This window comes from Haliotis rubra, unplaced genomic scaffold (genome assembly GCF_003918875.1).
Source record: "Haliotis rubra isolate DU_JTF1 unplaced genomic scaffold, ASM391887v1 Scf1055, whole genome shotgun sequence".
NCBI classification, from domain to species: Eukaryota; Metazoa; Mollusca; class Gastropoda; order Lepetellida; family Haliotidae; genus Haliotis; species Haliotis rubra.
The window spans coordinates 132,219-158,239 of record NW_025764954.1 but is presented as its reverse complement, the minus strand read 5'-3'; the positions used below and the strand labels follow the sequence as shown (position 1 = coordinate 158,239).

Sequence of the window (26,021 nt, the reverse complement as noted above, 5' to 3'; positions counted from 1 at the left end):
TTGATAGGACTTCGACTTGATTTGATGGGTAGGGAACTTTTGCTGGTGATCTGAGAGGGCCGATTTGACGTGTTTACTTGCCGTCCATTGAAAGTGCCCATGTTATTCCGTAACTTGTACTGATTTGTAAACTTAGGAAATTTTACAAACGGCAAATATATAACATTTCTTTCACACGTGGATGTCTCGGTCACCTTGTTTAAACAGAGGCGGTGGGGTAGCCTAGTGGTTAAAGCGTCTGATCATTACGCCGAAGACCCGGGTTCGATTCCCCATCTGGGTACAGTGCGTTAAGCCCATTTCTTGGGTCCCCCATCGTGATATTGCTGGAATATTGCAGAAAGCAATAAAACTCAACTCACTCACTCACTCTTGTTTTAACTTGGAAATGGACAGGTAACAAAGCACTGGAAATGAGGCGAAACCATTTATTCACTGACAATCTCAAATACATAAAGTTGAACATACTACCTAAACCATTAGCTTACAGTAAACGTATGACACAAACGACAGTTGAAATAGAGTCAGAGAACATGACATATGGTGATGTTATTGTTGCAGTAGAATATGGTCACATCTATATGCTGGTGAAATGACTGAAAAATAAAATGTTCAGTCTCATCAATATGCTAGTGAAATGAGTGAAAATAAAATAAAATGTTCAGTCACATCAATATGCTAGTGAAATGATTGAAAAATAGAATAAAATGTTCAGTCTCATCAATATGCTAGTGAAATGATTGAAAAATAAAATAAAATGTTCAGTCTCATCAATATGCTAGTGAGATGATTGAAAAGTAGAATACAATGTTCAGTCTCATCAAAATGCTAGTGAAATGATTGAAAAATGGAATAAAATGTTCAGTCTCATCAATATGCTAGTGAAATGATTGAAAAATAGAATAAAATGTTCAGTCTCATCAATATGCTAGTGAAATGACTGAAAAATAAAATGTTCAGTCACATCAATTGATATGCTAGGGTAATGGTTGAAAACTAAAATACAATGTTCAGTCACGCCAATATGCTAGTGAAATGGATGAAAAATACAATATAATTCTCAGGGTACATACAAACAATAATCAATTACATAAACTACCGGCAAAGAGCGTATACATCCAGGTATGATGGTGGCTACAAATCAAACAGATATAAAATGCTTATTCGACAGTGATAAATTTTATCACAGGTATCATAGTTAAGATTTAGACCTTAGATTTGTAGTGCTTCGGCGACTGTTCTCAGCCGAGTAAATCAAATATAAGGTTGTGGTGAAATCCAATTTTCTAGGGTATACATTTTTTTGCTTGTAGTTTTTGTAGGGTAGTATTGAGTACAGGCAGAGTATCAAACCGTGGAATATGTAACATTATGCTATTAAAAAGTGGTTACACTTTACGTAAATAATACAACTAACAATATATTCATAGGATCAGTACTTCCTTCATATGAGTACAACATTTCATAAAGACTGGCAAAATATACTTTGCGAATCTCTTCAATACATTAGAAACAACATTTGAAGCTTTTCATAGCTGGAAAACATATAACCAATAGCCTTTGAATCAAGAAGAATAATATTTCTTGAACTAGAAAAAAGATGGCATCCAAGACAGCTTTGATATACAGAATCAACACATAGTATTATTCAACATGGTCAGATTCATTTTCATGTGTATACTCTCCTTGACTCTGTTGTGTGTTGGGGGTAGTATTGAGTACATCTGACTATCAAACAGTGGCACATGTAACGCACATTATTATGTATAAAATGATTACACTATATATAACAAACAATGCATTCGTAGTTTCAACACTTTCCGAGATGGGTGCTCACATTGTACCCGTGTAAGGAAACGAACCCATGTTTTCTGTTTTAACCACTAGGCTACCCCATCAGTAAGGTAACACTTTGTGGTCAACCGATCCTCACTTGAGTCAGCTCTCACAATGAACAGGTGTTGAGGTCCAACTCTGGCTAAGGATTCTGGCACTGGTACATCATACATGATTTCTGTATCACACTTTTTGGTTTTCGTGGACGACATCACACTCGTGAAATGGTCAGTCATGGATGATATTATCGGGTAGCTGTAAACATTTCTTGGAACCATATTTGAGTTAGTCAGTGAGTGAGTGTATAACACACACTTACTACTCTAGACTTTAGACAAAATCTTCTTTCTTGAACGAATGAACAAAATCCTCAAACATCCACTTTAACGAAAATCTCGGGTTCCTAAGAATACTAAAGTCAGGCCAGAAATGCTTTGAAAATGCTTTTTGGCAATTATTTAATAATGGTTGATATTTCAGATTCAAAACTCATATATAATCATTCATACCACCTCGACCTAATATGGCATGTGAGTAATCACGATGTACCATTCCCTAATCATAATGATTACTCGTAAAATATCGAAAAACTATACTGTGACCCACCTGGCAGGCATACCGGGTGACAGTGTTATGTAAACACACGGGCAGTGCATGTCAGTATCACTGCTGGTGGAGGACTCTAGTGGAATTACGACATGACATTTATTGTATCTTTGATATCATCTTGTATTTTAGCACACGTCGGTGGGATTTTGCGTTCATACAGTTTACAAACTGCACGGCATATGACACCCTTGTCAAAGCTATCCAGTATGTGTTTCCTACCTGGTTTTGATTTCGACACGACCCCTGAGGTAACTGATTTGTTTACAACTTTGTAAATCTGACTATCTGTCAAATTCCGGGCTTTACACATTTTATAGTAAACCCTGTCATTGCTGACGAGGGGTTTCTCCCTTTGTTTCTCCAGTATGAAATACTGGTATAAATTTGAAATTAATTGTTCTGCAGGGGTATCAAGTCGCATGTTGCCAGTTCAATGCTCATACATGAAGTGAAACTTCTATGGGTAAACAAGATTATCTATTTGATTTGAATTAAGACTTTTTTACGTAATTATTTTGAATATAACTACTACAAGAGTTCCATCATTTTCACATATAGATGTTAAAAAAAACACCAAAACGTTTTACAATCATTTATGTAATTTTATTAGTTGAGGCAATATGAATAATTATAGTCTGTATTTCAAAACTACAGTTGTACTTAGAATATTTGCAAATGTTGTTAAAACGTCAAAAATCCCTCCTGTGAAGTCACCCCTCAAGTGCATTTTTTCACCTGAGCTTTAATATCCAACTAGGTAGAGTCGTACATGTATCATATATGTGCTTTTATCTTGTGTCAATTTCATCATATTGATAATCAAACCATAAAGCATTTTCCAAGAATTTCTGGCCTTATTTTAGGTCGTCGATTCCTCACTGTCGCGTTCACTCAAAGGCTTCCTCAATCCATTTTCTAAAGGGCAGTCGAACACATTTGTCCCCTTCAATTGTATACGATTCGGGTCCTTCAGGGTCGTAGAACACACAGCCATTGACATGTCCCACAGCGATCTCTATAATGCAGCCTCCAGTTTCCGTATCTTTGGATAATTCTATGTAAAACACATCAGAGACTTGAAGTAAATGCTTTGAATGTTTGTTTTTCTGAATACGGAACTTCTCCATCATTGCTTGCATCAGATGATCCTTTATACGCTTTTGTAGATCCAGAGGAATCTCATCAAACTTGAGCTCGGAGTAAACAACGTGTATTGTTCCGCCGTTCTTTTTCTTTGAGAGGGCCGATACATGTTCAGGAACAGATAGTCTAGTCATCTCACTCACTAGGGTATGTAAGAGCCCAGGTTGCATAGGAGACACGGCATAGTCTTTCTGACAGTTCAACCTCAAAGCTCCTCGATTTTGATGCTGGGAGAAAATACCCCTCAAATCAGCATTTGAACTCTCTGATATACGCGAAGAAAACAGGCGGCGCCGGACTTTCTCGTTTGAGGCATTTCTCAATTTGTCCTCAGAAAACTTTGTTTTGTAATCAAGCGTGAGAAAAATATCTGATGGCTCGACGTCTATTCTCAACATATACTTATACTTTCCGATCTTTTGTGTTTTAAATACTTCACATTGATCTATTTCCTGCGTGAAGATTGAACCAATAATTCGATTAATATACTCCTGAAAATCCAAGGAACCAGGTATGTTGGACCCATGAAGTATAAGAACACCACCATGGGAATTTCCAATAGCAGTCAGTATCTTAGAGAATTGAAGCTTGAAAGTGCTCCCAGTCATGGGTGTCTTAGGATGGTCCACATGAGTGAAGAATACGTTTTCCAACCTTGACAGGTCATCTTCACAATCATGACGCACACCCAAGCATATTTTACAGTCAGCTGGGGAAAATATAAACAAAATATCAAAACTACATATAATGTAAATAAGCAGCCTCTAATTTTACATTTTCTGTTTTGCCAGAACCATTTAGTCACATGACATATGCCAAACCACTCGGAATGAATAATATATCTAATAATATGTTAATCAGATTCAATATTTACAATTATTATTATTATTGGTTTTACGTTATCTGGATTGATTTGATAGGATTTTCTTAAAGAGTTTACCTGATAATAGCGCACTAAGAGTAAATAATCATATCATGTTTTTTCTTCTTCTGAGAAGTGAAGTTGAAATAAGATTAACAAAACTTTCTGCATGATCTATTAAACGATTCCAAAGAGTCACACCCGTGTATCCAATTATGAGAATGCGTTTGAGCATTAAACAAAAATGTTATCTCGTACACTTAAACCTTGCTTATCCGGACAATTGCATGTTCTGAAATATTGCCCGGATTAACGAATATCCAGTAGACTGAATGACTTACGCCTAAGCTTCGCTAACACAATTCAATGGAGAATAGATATCAGAAACTAAGACTAATAATATAATTAGAATTTCATCTGTAAGCACTTACAAAACTCCATCACTCTCATTACTCAAAGGTCTTTATAATACAAAGCATTACACAACATGGCAAAGCTGTAAGCATGATAAACGTTACCACAAACATGATATAAATTTACATTGACATAACCCTGCATAAAGTTAAAGTTTTAACAGTCATGTATCCGTTTACCAGAAACGGTCTGAAAGCACTCCAGGTACTCTACCAGTTTGCATCCTGAACGTTTCTGGCCTGGATACCGTCCGGGTATTTTTTATCAACGTAAAATGTTTGGAAGTGAATGTTTTGGAAGTGAAACACCACATATAAAACATCTGAAAATTGGCATGAATCATTTCACAAATACCATAGGTCTGTCTCACTCACAATAGTTTAGCCTATCAACTTGTGATAGCGGAACTGGGACAGGAACTGCAAATGTGTAAAACATAACATATTATTTATAGATTGTGTATACTATAGGAAACAGTTAGTTTCATTCATACCAGTTATGTCTCAGAATGAATTGGACTGTTTCCGGTCACATTTCAAATATAGTTATGTCATGTTGTAAAATGGAACGATCTTGGCTTGTCACTCTGTCGTGTCAAATGACAATATCAATCCCCTTAAATCTAATTGTTGCTCTATTGCCTAATGACATAAGAAAAGGCAGCCTCCAGCCTCAACAACATTCTCTATGCCAATGGAAGAAAACAGGCCACCGTAAAAAACAACCACCCGACACGTGTCATCTACAAAATTAACTGTGATTGTTGATTTAACATCTTCACATGCATCTAAAAGACAACACGAGAGCATGTGTTCGACAGGCTTTACTCAGCAAAATTCATGCGAGATCTAGGTCATGTCTAAAAATAGAACATACTATTTTCGTGAGGGTTGAACATAATGTCTGCACCTAATCTAAAGAACTTCTGTTGGATATTACATATCCCCCCTTTTGCTTGAGATAATCTCTAAAATATAAAAGTTTTCAAATAAATGAAACATTAATAAAAATTCTTGAATTATTAAATAACTAAAATGTTCATTATCGCCCTGAAACTTAAAAACTAAAAATAATCTTATCTGAAACTACCAGATATAGATTCAATCAATTTACTTATAAAATGTTCATTTCAAATTGTCTCTATTGTGTACTATTTTAAACTTATAAAGTCTTTGTCTCTGGTGAGTATCATTTTACACTTTGACTAGATAAACAGTGATTCACATTTTATATCTCTGGTTTCACAGTTCATAGTCTTTCAAGTAGCCTGGTATTTTTCTGTCTCTGTGCGGTCTCACTCTGGTACTACAGTTCGGTGATGTGTGTTTAGTGGTTGTAGTAGATTCTCGATTCACAACTCTGGTTTGCTCAAGTTTCTGTAGATTCTCTCCTGGTGAATCTTGTGTTGTATTTACCTCTTCACAGCCTGCAGATGATAACACAGTTTTTCTCATCAGACCCACTCTCATGTTTGATTCCTTGTAGAATATCTGTGACTTTAGATCTTAACTCACTCACTTGTAGAATATCACACAGCTTGTATTCTAGCACATTGTTGATGCACTTGAAGTGAGTAGAATTTCTTGTCACTTTTCTCCCATCGGTCACCCTGGCTGCTGTTACAGCTGATCCACAGATGTCTCTAACTTTGTAACACCCTCGTTCATAAGCAGTTGGCCATTTGTTTGTTTTCTTCTGTTTGGATAAAACATAGTCTCCTACCTTTAAGTCATATTTCATAGTCTGATTGTTTTCTGCTAGGATTTTTATTCTTTCTTTGTATTGTCGGTCTCCTTCGTTCATTGAAATGTCTCTTTCTTTCCTTTGTTCTGTTCTGTTTCAGTTCCTGGATGATCCAACCTATTTCCCACTTGTCTGTTCATCAGAGGATATACCTGTAGCTGGATGTGGTGTAGCTCTATATCCCACTAACATATCTGACAGAGCTAAACTGTTATCTCTACCTTCCAGGTGAGCGATCTGTTCCACCTTATTCAAGACCTTCATGGAACTCTCAGCCTCTCCGTTGGCTCTTGGATGCGCTGGTGTCACACGGTGATGATAGAATCCCTCTTTGTTTGCAAACAGCTGGAACTCATAGGAGTTAAATGGGGGTCCATTGTCACTTTCAGTTCTTCTTGGCGTCCCATGATTGGCAAACGTTTTCTTCAGTTTGTCTCTAATAGGTTTGAATGCTGTGGAATCTACTCTCTCGACTTCTGGGTATCTTGTTCTCTTGTCTGCTGCAACAAGATCACAGTGTCCATTTGGATACGGTCCAACAAAATCTATGGCGATAGTTTCCCATGGTTTGTCAAGTATTTCCGTCATTTCTACAGGTTCTCGTCGATATTCTTTTGTCCTTACTTGACAATCAAAACATTTCCCGATGATGTCTTCTACTACTTGATTCATCCTTGTAAACCAATACTTCTCTCTCAGCATGTTTTTGGTTCTGGTGATGCCGAAGTGTCCTGGACTGTGTGCAGCTTTCACAACCTTTCTCTATAGTGATGTCGGAATCACAATTCTATGCAGTCTGAAAATCAGTCCTGGTATGATACTTAAGTCTTCCCTCACCAGATAGAATGGATTGATTTCTTCATCTTTTCTGCAGGATTCCCAATCTCCTTTTCGCACTCTCTCCTCAACTTTTCTCAGCTGTTCATCACATCTGGTTTCTCTTTTGATGTCATCGAGAAAAACGGCATGCTCATTCGGGACAACATATTTCACAACTCTTTCGGCAGGATCATAACCAATTGTTGGTGATGGGTGTCTCCAGAGAAAGTCGAATGGATCTACTTCATCTTTCCCTGATTCATATACCAACTCGAAATCCACATTCTGCATTTCTATTACCCACTTTTCTATCCTTGGTGGCAACGGTGCTGTAGCACGGTTGAATAGGGGTAACAATGGTTTGTGAGCCGTAATTATCTTGAAGTTTGGTGCACCCAGCAAGTAGATACTGAATCTTTTCTTGACCCATGCAAAAGACAATGCATATTTTTCTGTGTTGCTGTACCGTTTCTCTGTTTCTGTCATGGTACGGCATATGAAATGAACTGGTTGTAGTCCCTTCTGCGTTTTCTGGAATAATCCTGCTGATAGTCCCTCGTTGAAACTGGCTTCTGTTCGACAGATGATTGGTTTGGTAGGGTCAACATATGCAATAGTGTCTTGACTTGTGATACTGTTTTTCAGGATTCTTAAAGTGTCTTCCTCAGTCTTCCTCCATCTGAACTTTACATCTTTCTTGGTCAATTCTCTCAACGGTGCAGTCAATGAAGCGTAGCGAGGAATGAACTTGGACAGGTATCCGATCATTCCCAGAAAACTTCTCACAGCTGTTTTGGATTTTGGTGCTTGACTTTCTTTCACGGCTCTGAACTTTTCTTCAGTCGGTCTGAGTCCATCTTTTTGTGAAGAGATATCCATAGAATTCCAATTCTTTCACTCCAAACTTACATTTCTCTCTTGCTCTTTGTAGAACAGTTTCTAACACTTGGTTGTGTTCCTCTAGATTTCCTCCTCCAATCAGAATATCATCTCTCTGGTTTAGACACTTTGAGATATCTCCAAATATTTTGTATATCACCTCATCAAAAAGATCTTGAGATGCTTTTGCTCCAGACACTATTCTTTTTGGTGTCATGTTTCCCCATGGAGTTGAGAAAGTGGCAGTCTCTCTGGATTTCTGATCTAATTCTGATCTGATTTGATCTGGATTTCTGATCTGATTGATGATATCCTTGTCTCATGTCCATCTTCGAAAAGATTTTGCAGTCTCTGAATTTGTAAGTAAAATGTTCCACCACTGTAGCTTGCATTATTCGGCTTCTTTCCATATATTTGTTGGGAACTTTCAGATCTACATATGCTCTGACCATGTTGGACTCCAGCTTCTTGCCTTCCACGTCGTGAATCTTGGCTTTGCTTGAACTACTAAAGGTGAGCACCATGTGACAAGTTCACCTTGCGGTACTTCTTCAAAGATATCTTCTTTCCGACCCACCTTGAGCCATTTCTTCAATGGTCCTTGTAAGTAATGAGGAACATGACGACCCTTCTGTGCCACTGGAATGAAATCTTCTTCCATATATAATGTAACATATCTCTCTCCGTAGTTCTTTATGTCTCTGATATAACCGATCCCTTCGAAAACTTGGTCATACTTGTGTAGGATTGCAGCAATCTGTTTCTTCTCTGTGGTGTGATTCTGGACAGCTGTTATTTCTAATTCTTCTTCTTTGATCCTGAGGTTGTTCTTCTGAGCTAAAGATCCGTCTTTCCTTATGTCCAGCATTCCTAACTCTGTAAGTGATGTTCTGTTCAAAAGTGGAGGTGACTTCATTCTGCCTCTTAACACAACAAACTTAGTGTGGATTCCTTGAGTTTGATTCCCAACAACTGTATTGAATTCTTCTTTCACGTCAATTCACTTTGAATCTGGTGTTTGTCCATCACGTTTACATCAGTACCACTGTCTGCTTCAACCAGAACATCAACACCCAGCTTTACAGGAATTGTTTCACCTGGTCCTCCAGTGTTCTTGACTGAGCTGGTCTGCCTTCCACCGTTTTCTTTATCTCTCTATGATTTTCTCCTTTCTTTCCCATTTTTCTTTCTCTTTTCCCGCTGGGTTTTTCTCTTCTCTTGTATTTGATCTTCGGCCTTCTCTACGTCCTCTGCACATGTTCTTGAAATGATTCTGGCAATGGCACTTTTCACATGTTTTCCCGTATGCGGAACAGTTCTTTCTTGGGGGGTGTCGTCCATATTGTTCACAGTATGTACACAATGTCTTTCTCTGATAGGAATTCGGATTTCTTTTCACTGCCGTCACTGTATCATGTTGATTTCCCTCTGTTCTCATAGCTTTTAATTGTAAAGCTACATTTGAGACGCCTCATTGTCCCAGATTCCAGTTTTTGTTAATTGCTTTATGGATTAAAGTCTTACTTTCTACTGATTGGATTAGTTGTTCCAAAATTCTCGCCTCTAAGTTTTCGCATTCATTCACTTTCTCTCTGAGTCTTGCAGCGAATGCAACCGTTGATTCTCCCGTATTGGGTTTCAGTTTTAAGAAAATATAATTGACATGATGTTTATTCTTCTATGGTAGGAAGTAGACATTGAGTTTCCTCTTCAGTTTATCGTAATCCGACAAACCAGCGTATCTTGGGTTGCCTAGATTTTTTTTCCAGTCTTGCAATCTCTCAGCCACCATAAATAATAAGAATATCTTTCTTGTCAGTGTCGTTTGTAATCCGAAAGTATCTAAATTCCCTTTCGATTCCTTCTAACCACTCCTCCCATTCTTTACCAGCGAGAATTGAATCACCCGATGGTGAAAATGGTTTCGACTTCAAGTTTCCGCTTTCCGTGATAACGACGGTTGGGACGTCTCCGACCGCCATGCTAGCTGACAGAGTAGCTCACACGTGTGTGGAATTCTGATTAATTCCTCTAAAAGACTTGATGACAGTCCAAATCTTCTGAATGAAAGTGTCCTCTGACAACCTTGTATCTTGTCTTTTATCCTCGTCGCCAATTTAACATCTTCACGTGGATCTAAAAAGACAACACGAGAGCATATGTTCCACAGACTTTACTCTCTCAGCAAAACTCATACAGAAGTGACATGCTTGATCTAGGTCATGTCTAAAATAAGACCATACTATTTTCGTTAGGACTGATCATAATGTCTGCAACTAATCTAAAGAACTTCTGTTGGATATTACAGTGGACAGAGCTAGATAGGCGAAACGTCCCGACCCATCAACACCCGAGTAAAAGAACATCAGACCTCTGGCACCAATTCCGACAGCAAATCAGCCATCTCTGACCACATCAAAGCAAGCCCCAATCATCAAATAGAGTTGTCTGACATCACCATTCTTCACTAAACGCAAGCTCACCGAAGCCATCCACATCAAACGCCAAAAGACCAACATCAACCGAGACTAAGGCTACTTCCTAACTTCTGAAATGCCACCCAAAGAAGATGGAAAATATCTATTTATCATATCTGTCGTGTACGATACTTGGAATTCGTTGTTCAGTGATACACTACAGCCGTGTAAGAAGTTGTCTAAGAAGTTTGAAATATTGTTTATCTCGGAAAACTCTAAATACTTTATATAACTCCTTTATCTTACCACTTTTCGATCACTGCTATCATATGGGTACAGGCGTTTTTACTGGAAAATGTACATTTAGACGCATTAAGAACTATATGCGGTGCGGTTCGTGGCACCAGCCACGGTAAAATATAAAAGGAACCCAGCTATAGCACACTGAAAGAAAGACGGTATCATTGCCCGATGGAGCTGTTAACGCTATTTCCCTGAATCAATTCAAAAGCATAATTAACCCAACAGAGACTCGCAATTACTTTGATCTAAATTTTGGGACTAGATTTTGTCAAATCATCCATTGTCACCTCACGCTCGGCTGTAGTGATCTAAATGCTGACAGATAGAATCGACATATATTGGAAACCGCTGAGTGTTCATGTGGTCATTATAACGAAGACGTCATTCACTACCTTTTTACATTTAAGAACATCGATGTATTTTATATTCAAGGATACGATGTGAAAACTACTTTATACGGTAACGGCGCATTGAATAACTCAACAAATAGTGACATTCTGAACTCATTACACCAGTTTCTTTCTAAAAGTAACCGCTTCCAGTTATTATCAAACAAATCAGATTCAACGTGGACTTTCTAGACAAGCGTGATGTGTGTGGAGGCATCCAAATATATGTTATTCGAAATTCAGACAGATTTCAATGTGGGTGTGTAATGATATTGGACGGGATCACTATGGTTGCCAGAATTTTATTGTATGTTGTATGTGGGCGAGTCCCAGAACAGTACTACAGAGACAACAACACTAGTACAGTACTTTCCCCCATACAGTGCGTCTGAGACGTGATATGAAGACGTACGCAGATACAGAAAGCTACCCAGTAGGTTGGTAGTACTGGGCCTGAATGAGGAGTGGACAAGTTAAGACTCCCTTAAATAGCCATTAGGAGATTGATTCGGACCAAACAAGACCATATAAATGAAGGTTTGATCAGAGGATCATTTTATTGATTCAGTTATCTCATAGGTTTACTTATGTACAACACGTCCCTCTCGAGTTTCTTGATCCTCGTTGTTTGCACCTTCGGATTACACGGGGTCTTTCCTTTTTGTTGTCCACCCATTACCATTATTTGATACATCTTTGTATTTCTGTAAAATTTAGTTTTTGATAAATGTTTGCGCATCATCATTGCATCTGCATTGTTTGATTATCTACAATCAAATTGTTAGAAAACAATACATGCATATACACTATTCCAAAAAGAAACGCATAAGCCAGAAATCGGTTGTGATAGTGGTTTTATTCATATGCGTCTAATTGTTTAACACAGATACATCGGAGCATGACATTTCTCATCCATAATGCAAAAACATCAGTGCATAAAATGTCAGTATCTGTTATGCCCGCCACGCACACGAATAACCGACACGCCTTGTCATGGACTGGATCAGGCGCCGTATAGTCGTCTGGGGGATAATTCTCCACTCCTCGTGCAGAAATGGAGCTAGCTCCCGGATGGTTTGAGGTTGACGTTGACGCTGACGGAGACGTCGATCCAGTACATCCAAAGATGTTCTATGGGGTTAAGATCAGGTGCACTAGAAGGCCAAGGCAACAGATTAACGTTGACCTGCTGAAAGATTTCACGTCGAACGTCAATGACTGGAAGGAGATGGGGTTGCAGAATATCGTCTCTGTATCGAACGGCCGTCAAGTTCCCCTGCACGTGGATAAGGTCCGTCCGTTTGGTATAGGATATCCCACCCCCCCCACATCATTACACTTCCCCCCCCAACCCATCCCTCACCTAATCTATCCACTTGACGTACACAGTGTGGGGCGTAACGTTCATGAAAAGGTCCATACACTCTGTTTCCTGCAGCTCGCCTTTACTGCAGAAACCTGGATTCGTCGTTAAATCAAATACGCCTCCAGTTTCGTAAGTTCCAGCCCACCACGTTGTTGCACCACCGGAGACGTCGGGCAGGTGATGACGTCGTAAAACGTTGCCAAGGTAAGGTCTCCTGGCTATCAGACCGACGTCTCTCAACCTATTCAATTCTTCAATTTCTTTTATTCAGGGTACTGCAGAGGCCACAGGCCTATAGTACAATACAAGTGTGTACAGTCACATGGTATTTAAAGCAAATTTTCTACTGTTGAACCCATGATAGATGTACACTGATAGATTTTTAACAATGTGTAGTTTGTTGCTTTCAACAATAACCGTGGTGTAGTGGTTAGAGCGTCCGCCCGGAGAGCGGAAGGTCGCGAGTTCGATCCCCGACCGCGGCATACCAAAAGAAGTTAAAATATGGTACTTGTTGGTCCCTGCCTGGCGCTCGGCATTAATGGGTACAACAAGGACTTGTCGGCTCGGAGTCAGTATAAAGTGTCTGAGTGGGGTATTCATGATTCACTGCGGCATGGTATCTCAGTGGGCTAGCACCATAAAACCAGCTTAAGTCTCGGCTAGTACAAGCAGCCGCACCTACACATACACATGCATGCACGTCGTCATATGAGCGCAATATTCTCAAGCACGACGTTAAACCCTATTTCACCTCACCTCCTTCCGTGTGTTAAGACTCGCTTGTTACATAAGACGGTAGAGTTGAACCATCCGTTCATCAGCTTATTTTCAAAATAAGCAAACTGACTTGTTAACCATGAGTAACGGTAAGGCTTACGTCTATTTCAGTCCTTTCATGTGTCAAAACCTTTTACTGCATAAATAGTAATTATCATCAGAAGTACTGACCATAACACCTAAAAATCTTTTACATGCATAAAGATGAACCCTTTCTAAAGCATTACAATGTGTAAAACCCCAAACCTCTGAGTCATATAATAGAATAGGTTTAATTTTGGAGTCAAATATTTTAATATCTGGGGATTTATCTTGGGATTTAGCGGGCCAAGAAAGGACGTTAACATTGTCCTGTTGGAAGATCATTCCTGGGCCATTCTGCTGGAGAAACGGAATGACGACTGGATTAACAATTTCGTCTCTGTACTAGTGACGCGTTAAAATTCCATTGATGACCATTGACCCATCACTCCACCACTGCCGCAAAAAGGGTCGGCCTCAAGGGCACAGTTCCTAACATAACGCTCACCACGTCGCCGGTAAACGCGGGTTCGGCCATCAGTGTGGTGCAAGAGGAACCTCATCTTGTCAGTGAAGAGAACATGTCTCCACTCACGTACTCTCCACTAACGTTGTCTGCACCACTGCAGTCGTAGACGTTGGTGGCGTGATGTTAAAATGTGTTGTCTGGCAGGACGTCTAGCACGTATCCCGTATAGCCGACGAGTGGTCCTTGGCGATATCCTGTTGACACCAGGAACTGTTCCGGCTGTCAGTGTGGCTGGTTGGAATCTTTGGCGCAGATGGGTGGTTCGAATCCAATGATCGTCGTGTGGCGTGGTTACAGGGGAACGGTGACTTCGGGGACAGTATGCAACGACGGTGTTTTGTTGATAACGTCTCCACAAGTGGCGTATGGTGCTTCTGTGCACGTAAAACTGCTGTACAAAGTTGCGTTGGGGTTTTACGGTTTCAAGCATTCCAGTGGCTCGCCATCTTTCATTTTCAGTTAGCTGTGGCATAGAGAAATGCAAGCTGCTTCTTCCAAATTTGTGATTTCGGACCCGTCGACGTCTAAACAATCATTTGTTGTGACAAAGATTCGAGGTTTAAAGCCACAATTTTAAAGGGCACGTTTTATGCCTTTTTTCCCAGGGACTTCTTGAAAGTAAAACAAAAACTACCGACAGGGCCCTGTTTGGGTTATATACTCAACGCTGTTATTGAAGGGTCACCCATATGAATGACTGGTAGAAATTTAAGATGCTTTAATCATATTTAGAGTTGAAAGTACGACAAACCACAGAAAACAATGAAAAAAGTAGGCAAACAGTGATAATTAGTCCAACAATTGACGATTTTAATGCACGAACACAGATCGTTAGAATCGAACGCAAACCTATCACACGATTTGCACGTGCAAATCGGGGTATGGGCAAGTGCACATCGGGGGACAAACACATGCTTTCAAGCTTGGTTGACAGTAAAAATCCACTTGAAAGAATGCGACGTTTTTTTGAGAATTGAAAATCGAGGTCGTGCTATCGGCATGCTCCATCCGGGTGGTAGCCAACGTCAGGTTGCTGCAAACGTTAACGTCACTCAGACTGTGATTGGGGGACTCTGGCAGCGGCATCAGGCGACTGGACCTGTTGTTTAGGCCCAAAGACATGGGCGTCCTAGGGTTACCACACAGAGACAGAACCATTACTACGTCAACCTTGCTCTACCGGTTTCTGACGTCACGACAGTTGAGAGATGAACTCTTTAACGCCACCAACGTCCGCATTAGTCAGACAACAGTAAGAAGCAGATTACGTTCAGCTGGTCTCCGTTCCCGACGTCCAGCTGTTCGTCCACCACTGACAGCACGTCACCGCCAAGCATGTTTACTATGGCGCACACTTCATCAGCGCTGGAATCAACATCAATGGTCCTAAGTCTTGTTTACTGATAAAAGCAGGATTAATGTTTCATTTCATGATGGCCGTATGAGAATCTACAGACGGCGTCGGGAACGTTTTGGGGATGATGCTGTTGTGGCCCATAATCGATTCGGTGGTGGTTCCACAATGGTCTGGGTTGGAATTACAGCTACAGCAAGATGACAATTACACGTTATTGTGGGAAATCTCACTGCTCCGGGCTACAGAGATGAGATAGGTGCTCCAATTGTGGCACCATTCATGAGGACCATGCGTCACTACAGGATGATAACGCTCGACCGCACCCTGGACACGTCGTCAACGACTTCATTCAGCAACAGGGCTTTAGGAGAATGGACATGCCTTCTTGTTCCTCCCTTTGAACATTTATGGGATGAGCTGGGGCTCCGCGTTTACCGAAGACACTATGTGCCAGATGATCTGAGGACACTGCAGAGAGCTCTGCTCCACGAGTGGGATGCCATACCCAAAGCCTTCATAATGAACGTGGTAAGGAGGTGCACAGATTGGATCAACAGCAGGGACGGTTACACCAGATACTGACTCTGGTCTGGAACCAGGAGTTTTGACTACTGTGTGTGAACTTGCTTATGAAGGGTACCCTTTAAACTGTGCTATTCGCAAGGGCCCTTTTTCATTTACGCGATTTCTTTTGCTATCACTGTTCAAATATAACTCAATACAATCATTATAAGTCACCATGTCTCTCATATTTGTTTTAATTTCTTTGCAGATCAATGTAATATAGGTGACTCTTGAATACTTGCGCTGAGCATACATTAAGTGTATTATAGAGAATATCCCAACGCATTATAAACAATTTCTCATTTGTATAAACCAATGTGTTGATGACACTAACCTAAACCTTTGAGTATATATACATGTATACACATATACTGTTTTGTCAATACTTTTGTCTCCTTCACATTTACTTCCTCGACAGTCGCATATCCAACGGTAGTTCTAATCACACTAATCACTCACTCACGAATATTATAATGTTTATGGAACCTAATCAAATAGCGATAAAAACCGTTCACTAACGACAAGGTGGAAATATCGTGAAACACGTTTGGAACCTGTCACAAACACATGCAAAGGCAGTGATATATCTAATAGCGGCATAAACACCTACTTAACACTTCGACTCTGTGACTCTCAATACTTACATCTGTCGCCGAGCTCAATGAATGTCCCTGGAAAGAACACGGATTTTGTTACTGTTACATATACACATAATCGATTAATTCATGCGTATTGAAGAAATATGACAGCAATGTACGACATATATTATGCACAAGCTCACAGCTAATAAATTACATAACATTAAACTTGAGGTAAATTTGAAGTTATTTACAGTAAAACTCTTGGCTTTGTAATGTTTAGTCTGACATATATTTGTTTCAGATATAAGTTGTTAGCTAGTAGAAATGTCACAATGGAAAGTACTTAAACACAGAATTTAAAATGATAATCATAAATGACACTGCAAAACACAAACCATGTTTAAAACAATGTTAAATAGACAGCTTCATTAACACATACACAGGTGAGCTATTTCTTAACTGTGAGGCAAAGAATTTATGAATGTCAGCTATATATATTACGCCTGACGGAGGAGTAACCATTTATTCATATCTGCGTCACCCTTTATGTTGATCCATGCATCCATCAATCAATAAATTCTCTTGTGATACTAAAACTTGCCATACGCAATGCGAAGAGAAACAAACAAGCCGTTTTCCACACAGAAGTGATCTCAATGTTTTTCACCCACATGGACGAAAAACGGCTTTGGAACCAATTGTTAAAATTCTTTCTAAAACCTAAATATAACAACAACGAAAAGTTTCCATGCAACCTTAATAGGTGAAGTCATAGAAAGACGGCAAAACAGCATGTTTGGTGTCCACGACATTGACGTTAAGAGTCCAAATGTGGGCATGTGTCACAAAATCAGTAAAGGGTACGCACACCGAGAACAGAGAGCAGACGCATACTGTCTTTCAAATGGACATGGAAGGCTTGTGGAATGGCTTATCATATTCTCTGCAACTCTGCTGGCAAGTCACGAACATTATCTGGTGGATTTGGTACACAGCATACACGTCGCTCTATTTCATCCAGCACATGTTCTATTGGGGAGAGAGGACTTGAATACTGTGATGTTGAAGATAAGCAATCCTAGCCGTTTGTGGCCATTACCATTAACTTAAAATGTTGAATGTCAGAATGATGTTGAAGAAACGGAATTGCCACTATTTCTTTTAACAATCAACCGTCAAGCAATTAAGCTTCCCAAATCGACAACAGTTTATGCCATCCATGTGGTCCATCCAGTTTATCGTAATGCACACACACAAACGTGTTGCACGTGCCGTCATTGAACATAGCACATGTGCCTTTGTTCCATTGAATTCACTAATTACTGTGTTTACATCTGTATTATTGTACACATGAAGTTCCAATGTATATTTTGATTTTCCGTGTGTACAGTTTCTTTCTTTTTGTTGCTTGTGTATGCGCTTTACTTACCGTGCTTTATCACACCAGTTAAAAAAAGGTCAGCACCAAAAAATACATACTCTCGATTATCCCCATAACCAGATTCCATTTGGAGTAAAAGGGCAAATGTACTGAAAAAAACTGTATGGATGAACCACGCAAATCAGTGATGACACCAGGTGTTCACTTATTTTGTGCAGGTATGTCCAAATAGAATGTCTTTTTGAGCCACTGCGTCCACAACATGAAGAGTAATTCTTTAATATTTTTTCGCAAATAATACCATAACCATAAGCATGGAAAGCATCCTCTTTTTCGTGGATCTGCCTGATGACATAAGCCGTTATCAATACCAAGTTCGTAACAAGAAAAACTACGTTTCTGTTTTTTATAAGCCTTTAGAAAACCTGCATACCTTTCCATTTTGGATTTTTGAGATTTGCGGGTTAATTTCCTTCCGGATCCCTTCAGGCGGTTTTGTAAGTGTTTATGCAACACAAAACCATTCCGGATCCAAAATGGGAAGGTATTTAGAAAGTATGTCAGTCATGTTACTGATGTACTTCTTGCCACAAAAATTAGTTTAGTTAGCTGCTCCATTCATTATGAATAACCTAGTAATATGCTTTTGATATATATCTCATTTTGAGTGATACTACAACAGCTAGCACGCCCTTGATACAATTCTGACTATATCATAAGCATATATTTATGAATCGTAATCAAATAGAAATGATAAGATTTACTCGCACAAACAGTGAGCATATGATGCTACACGTCACAAACGCATGCAGAGGCAAGGCGATTGTTCAGAAGATAAAGCCAGGGAGCATACGGTACAAAACTGAAATTCGTTACGTTTCGTCCCTGAACCTTTCTGCCAGTAGAAAGGAACCACTTACTATCAATTGCTGCCTGTTGCAATCTCAAGCCAAAATAGACGAGAAGAATATGCCCCTTTCTTGAAATATTTTTTCAATATTCATAGGAATATGTCCATGTTTATAGTATGTTTTACTATATCACGCGCATGTGTTCATGAAACATTATCATATAGTAATGGAATCCGTCACAAACACTTGCAAAGCAAAGTCAACTGTTTAGTCAATGGTCCAGTTACTTACATTGGTACAACGTATGCCACCCATTTCTTATGTAAGCTGCCCTGATATTGCTAAAAGCGGAGTAAACCCTAACTCAGCACGTTTCCTGAGAATGTGCCTTTCCATACCTACTTTTCATATCTCCTGTGACTGGAAAACCCGTTTCTCCTGTTAATATACACACAATCTATTGACATATGCCTACATAGACACATGAAATGTGGGCATATGGCAGTCTACGAAATAAGCCAAAAACCCAGCCAGACATCAGACAAAGTGGATTTTACCAGACCAGACAATCCAAAGACTATAACTCAAGCTTTAGTTACAGTGAATAATTTAATGAACCTGAGACAGGTATTTCCTGCAGAACTCCGCGCATCGATAGGGTCGCTGTTTTTAGCGATAATATATGTTAACGCAGTGCTTTGAGCTTGCAATACGCTAGTTCAATGTTCAAACAGTAATTATCAAGTCTAAATGTAACGCTCAATTTGAAAAGTAGATTTTAAGATATGGTGAATTTACTCAGATGTATGGGACATACTACCTAAAAATATTTACAATACCATCGGGCTAGCTAGCTGTAAATTTAGACGTCCCAAAAACTAGTCTGACTTTCATACACTGCATATGGTAAATTATGCACAGGGGTTTCGGGTTGGAGTGAGTGAATGAGTTTGGTTTTACGCCGCATCTAGCAATATTTCAGCTATATCACGGCAAGGGACACCAGAAATGGGCTTCACACAATGTATATGGGGAAGGTTCGGGTTGAAACTGGTGTCCTCAGTAAAACTCTTGGATTTGCATCGAAAGTATGTAGCCACAATATTCAAAATGTTGGAACTGGCATGGTCCCAGTAAAACTCTTAGATTTGCACTGTTATTTCTTTATATAGTTGTCTCAGATATAAGTCTCAGATAACAACTGCTAAGTAGATATGAAACTAATACTGATATAAAAGCGTCAAAACTTTTATTTTTATAATCATAAGACATCTCTGGTAAAGACAGTGTCGACTGTAGGGTTCAGACAACATCATGATGTTTCCCTATGTAATTACGAAGTACTATCAAACAGTGATGATACCAAGTGTTAGTGAAAAGCTCCCGGTAAAGTACATATGTCCTTTGCTTTACACTAAATATATCAACGGATAATTTTAGCTTTTCCGAGTAGTGGTAGTATATAGGATGGGACCAGGACCTGCTTTATCGGAGGATACGCATGGCTAACCAGAGGGAAGGTTAGGAGAAATTCATTGGCTCATCCAAGTCACGTGGTCATAGTAAGGACAACTGATGCATATGCAGGACGTCACAGGTCAGGAAAGGTTAATGGAAGGTGTGTGTCTGAATGCATTCTTAAAAGAAATCCTTTCATGAAACAAAACAAAGCACGGTTGGTATGGTGCGCGCAATGACACCCTGAATGGATTATAACGCTAAATGCAGCCAGATTAAATAAAGCCAGTGCTCGACAGAGCGTGCGACCTACTAAGGTATTTACCGAACTGTTTATGTAAGACTGTGTAAGCAGGACCTGCTCCGACCCTATATACTACTGATGGTATGATTAATTTTGCAATTTTCGAAATATTCAAATTCAAACATACCTCTGTCCGTCTCCTCTGCACTGCATAATAAAACAAACAAAATGTACATTAGTTGAATATACAATGCATTTTCCGTGGGGTTAAAGGAACTGATAGTTATCGAGTCACAAACAATACTGGAAAATCCAACGTCAAACTAGCGTGTATATGCACTACCTTTCTTTCCACGCCAGATAATAGCACCCCCACCTCAAAATAACCAAACAATCAATTGAATTTAGCGGGCATACGTGGTTCCTTTGTCTGAGGCGCCATAACACCCAATGGAGAGTTGAGTCCCTTTCGCACACCAGAACCCGATGATAGGAACTTCGCATCGATCATGTTCTCACTGTTTGTCAGCATTATACCCGTGCTGGATGGTTCACCAAATTGCTTTACTGCCTCATACATTAGTGCTGGATACCAGCATGATTGCTCAACAATGGTCTTGGTATGAATGGGAAGGCGCTTGTTAATGTTCCAATCATACCTTGGGAAAACATTGCATTTTTAGTTTTATAACTTTCCGAATAATTCCGCCCACAACCAAAAGTTACTTGATTAGACTCACAGCATTAGAGGCTTAGGTAGCTATGAGGACGTTTATCGCACAGGTAGTTTTGAAAGTTGAATACTTGATAAGTTCAAGCAAGCATGTTACATGCAAGTCAAGATATCAAGGACATTAATGACAGTTGATAGTACACGGTCCTCCAGTGCCAAGTGATGCATAAATTGCAAATTATGGATCTGCAAAAGCCAAAATAGTTTTGTGCCCTGCTCTTCCGGTAGCATCCGCCATTTACACAATTTGCATGCAAAAGAATGTGTCTGCTACCTAGCACCACGCAATATGTACTAGGCGTCATTAATAAAGAGTCAAATAATATATAGCACATGTACGTATACAGTTGTATAAACCAATCCACCCAAATGAAAATGACAAACATGAAGCACTCTGTCCTTCAATATCTTGTGTACCCTTCTCGCGCGTCCAAGACACGGGTGCACCTTGTTCTCATGCTCCTTATCAAGTTCATAAAGAAAGCTTTCGGAATCGGTTTCCATTCCATAGAGCTGGGAGTTCCACTGGTGCTGCGTGACGTGTGTACACAGATCGGCCGAGTTCATCCCAGGCATGCTCAACTGAGTAGGGGTCTGGCGAGCATGTTGGGCACTCCATCCGCTCTACGCCCAGCTGCCTAAGGAATTCCGTGACAATCCTGGTCATATGAGGCCTAGCGTTGTCGTCTTGCAGTAAAGAGGGTCAACCATAAAAGCCATGCCTTGCTTAAAGAATTGTACTGCTATAGGAGCCAGAATATCGTCCCGATAATGCTGTCCGGTAAGGTTACCGTCGACCACGTGCAGTGGAGTTCGTCCAGCAGGAGTTACCCCTGCCCAAACCATGACCGAGCCCCAGCCAAATCAGTTATGCGTGGCCACAGTTGCATCTGTGATTCAGTGGTGTCAGTGGTGGACGAACTGCAGTTCGCCGACAGCGGAGTCCGGCTACCGATAAAAGTCGACGCACGGTGCTCCTGGATATCCTTACATTGTTAAAATTGTTCTGTCCGAATATCTGCTGCGTTAAGAAATCTGTTACGTAACGCAGTGTGAATCATGGGCTTATCATCTCGGAACTTGGTCGACGTGCATATTCCACGGACCCATTGGCTTGAAATCTCTGCCACAGTCTACCAATAGTACTCTGACTCACATTAAAGCGGACAGCAACCTGCCGCTGAGTTTGACCAGATTCCAAAAGGCCTTTAGCCTGACCCCTTTCAGCAAGTGTCAAAAACGTCCCATTTTAAGCTGCAAATATTATTTCAAACACGTACTTGAACAGTGAACGACAGTGAAAAGGCATCAATGCATGTGTTTTGTCCTCCACGTTCCATGGATAGAGCGACTTGCACATGCAAATCATTGACATTAATTTATGGATTTCCATATTGACAGTTTGAATAAAAAATGTGCCATTTGTAACAGAATATGTCGGACGTTAAAGAACGTATTAATGAGATTTCAGCGGCCTGATGTGTTTTTCCACACTGTTAAGAAAGTTTGTAAAACAATCAGTTGTATATGTTATGAACAAAAACGAAGACTTTACAACTTTTAAGAAATAGTGTTACCAATAGCTTAACCCTTCATCAATAACGCCAAGTATAAAACGTCGACGTGTAATGAGTTTCCAGCTGCAGCAATCACTTCTACTTCCAAATATAACATTTCTGAAAGTATCCCGTTCATATGGCGACGTTCATCATACATGTTCGTTGATCAGAATACATACAATGACAAGCTCTCTGCTAACAACTAAGATACAAACAGAAAAACATACTTACTCAAACTGTTCTTTCTTAAAGAACGTTTCAGGTATCATCCACTGTTTTCGAGGTTGTTTGCTTGCATATGTTAAGGACACCCTGACGCCTTGCCCAGTTTGCTCTGAAGCAGAATCTGGTTTGTCACTATAAAGTTGTGTTTACGAATCACTATGAAGCCACATGTTAAAGGCCGTCGCTAAGGTACATATGCTCTTTGCTTTCCACTAAATATATCATCAGGTGGTTATACCTGTTTCGAAAGGTTTTTAATTTCCAAAAGTAATAACATTATGTCATCCACAGAATATCCCAGTGAAACAAGTATGTATTGTATTTATTACTTACTTTCTTGTGTGTTTTAAAAGAATCAACATATCGAGAAGTACTCAAATCCAAACCTACCTGGGTGCGTTTTCTCTCTCCTGCGCAATAAAGCAAACATAATGTAAATTAGCTGAATATATAACGTATTTTCATTGGGGCTAATAGAGCTGAGTCGCCAACAATACAACACCACTGTCCTCTCTGATTACGGTTTGTCAGCAATATGCCTGTGCTCGATGATTCACTAAAATGGTAGAGGTCTAAATGCATTGTCAAAGACAGTAATTGGAAGCGTTTGCTAATGTACCGATCATCCCTTGGGAAAACATTGCATTTTCAGTTTTATAACTATCGTAATAACTTCGCCAACAACCAAACCCAAAAGCTGCTTGATTAGACTCACAGCATTAAAGAGTCAGGGTAGTTTTGAAGACGTTTTAGGGTAGACTTTTATAGAAGAGATAATTTGGAACGTTGAATACTTGATACATTCAAGCAAACACGTGACATGCAAGTCAGGATATCAATTATTGACACTTGATAGTACAGAGTCCTCTAGATAGTACGGATTCTTTTGGGTGTAGAAAGCAAATTAGTGATGAAAATGTTATGATCCGCAAGAAAGAAAAGAAATTGCCATGCTCTTCTGGTAGCATCCGCCAATTACGCAAATCTGCTTGCTAAAGAAAGTATCCGTTGCCAAGCACCGAACTCTGCAAAACACATACCGCACAAACACATCCTAGAAACAATCGACTCTGGAGCAGACACTTTATTTTACACCTAAAAACGATAAGTTGTCTTTGAATTACTTCTGCTGTGCTCAAATACAGAGATTCGGAAGTGAATAAATTAACCAAGTTGTTTTGCACCACACCAGTGAGCAGTTGTAAGGTTTTGTGCCAAACTGATGTTTCGTAGCTGACTTGGCGACATTGATATTAGACATATCATAGAACTGGTCTTCATTTCACTTGCAGAATCGTCGAGCCAGTTCAAATGACGTCAACGCAAGAAACAGTCCATCTTCAATTAACGTTGAAAGTTTCCATCAGGGGAAACTTTTACAGGAGATTGTCAAAATGGTATTGCAGCTTTTGTTCATAATAAAGGGTTTTCTTTTCAAAGGAACTTTATTGAAGAGATTATACATCTGCCTCTCTAGAAGTAACTTCGTAGTTGATCATTTACCATAATACTTTGGTTGTATTTCACGTAATATGCATGCTTGGTAGAATGGATCCATGAGAAATATGAAAACATATTGAGAGGAATATCCCTTATTCACTTCAATTTCTATTTACAATGACTACGTTGTGAGTGACGGGTGCTATCGATAGAGCGACATACCCGCTGTCTTCATTGATTATCAGTGATCGGTTGACAGATATTAGTGTTGTACATTTTGTGGATTCTGTTTCAGCAGATACAGTTTCTGACATTAACGCTCTGAATGTACAGAATATTGTGGATGCAAGGAGAAGTCTAGTCTTTTTAGCTCTGATCGTTTGATCCCCGCGTTTAAGTGTATAAAGGTTTCAGCAATCATATGCTTCAAAATAAAACATTTCTGAAAGCATTTCTTTCATATTGCGACTTTTATCATACACGTTCGATGATCAGAGCGCAGGCAATGGCATGCACACTGCTAACAAATATGGTACACGCAGAAATATATACAAATGTACTTACAGAAGATAGGATTCGAATTCAGACATCTGTTCTTCCTCTATCTCTGGTGATCGAGCTTGTGGGCGTGATGGTGTTGAATCCAAGCTGACGTCATGCCCAGTATATTTTGAAGCGGTATCTGGTTTGGCACTTAAAGTTGGAGTTTCTATTCCTTTCACTTCCAAAGTACAGACTGGGGCATTTGGTTCAACGCTTTCCAAAAACTTTTGAAACATTTGTCTCACTGTGTCTTGTTCTTTGATCATTTTGTTTCTGCCTTCTTCTGTTTCATGTAGAAATTCTATGACGAGACATCTCTTGTAAACTTTGTACAACAGACAGCCATAACGTTTCATCAACTTTGCAGTTAGGTCGAAGAAAGCATCACCGGTTTCTCCATTGATAATGGGTGCTTTGAAACCGTCGAAAATATTTCCAAAGGTCCATATTGACGCGAAAGCTTTTTCGATGTCGACATTTTGACAGTAGTACCAGTCACGAAATGTAGCGTTGGAACAATCAACTGTTGAAAAAACCCAACAACAACACATGAGACCTCCATTTGCTATTATTCTCTATTTCATTACATCAATAATTGGTACTATTTCCAGAAATGCCTTATCTATGTGTTTTCTACAGTCACTGTAAAGATTTCACATTCATTAGAAAGACACCAGGTGACAAACGAATTTTGACTCTGGTGCATTCCCGTATATGTTTTAAGCTCGCTATTATTCTGTATACCATGTGGGATAAAACACCAATAATAATTTCCTATGGGGTGAATTTTATATTTTGGTTTTTCAATTGTTATGAAATAGGCATTGAAAAGGCTTAAATGTTTCATTACTGCCAAAATAAGAGGGAATATTCGACTTGTGAAGCTACACATGGAGATACCTTATACAAAAAGAAGAGTTTTGGGATCACAAAATATTTATCAAACCTCTTACTGTGATAGAAAGTTGCCCGAGG

General features: G+C 39.5%; 1 protein-coding gene across 6 annotated transcripts in view; it reads right to left on the bottom strand.

Annotated features, from left to right (window-relative positions):
• Positions 1–3,175: 3,175 nt before the first annotated feature.
• LOC124277023 overlaps positions 3,176–26,021 on the bottom strand; it is a 117,826-nt gene continuing 94,980 nt past the window's right edge. For 2 of the 6 annotated variants that reach the window (XM_046712678.1, XM_046712682.1), the window contains exons 6-11: positions 25,068–25,569; positions 23,454–23,473; positions 23,070–23,172; positions 20,734–20,753; positions 16,676–16,702; positions 3,176–4,297 (exon numbers count right to left, since the gene is read on the bottom strand). In XM_046712678.1, coding sequence (XP_046568634.1) covers positions 3,333–4,297; positions 16,676–16,702; positions 20,734–20,753; positions 23,070–23,172; positions 23,454–23,473; positions 25,068–25,569 — 1,637 coding nt within the window. In that variant the 3' untranslated portion in view covers positions 3,176–3,332. Of the gene's footprint in view, positions 4,298–16,641; positions 16,703–20,733; positions 20,754–23,069; positions 23,173–23,453; positions 23,474–25,067; positions 25,570–26,021 lie in introns of all 6 variants that reach the window. The other 4 variants (XM_046712696.1, XM_046712707.1, XM_046712689.1 and 1 more) reach the window with 4 other exon arrangements.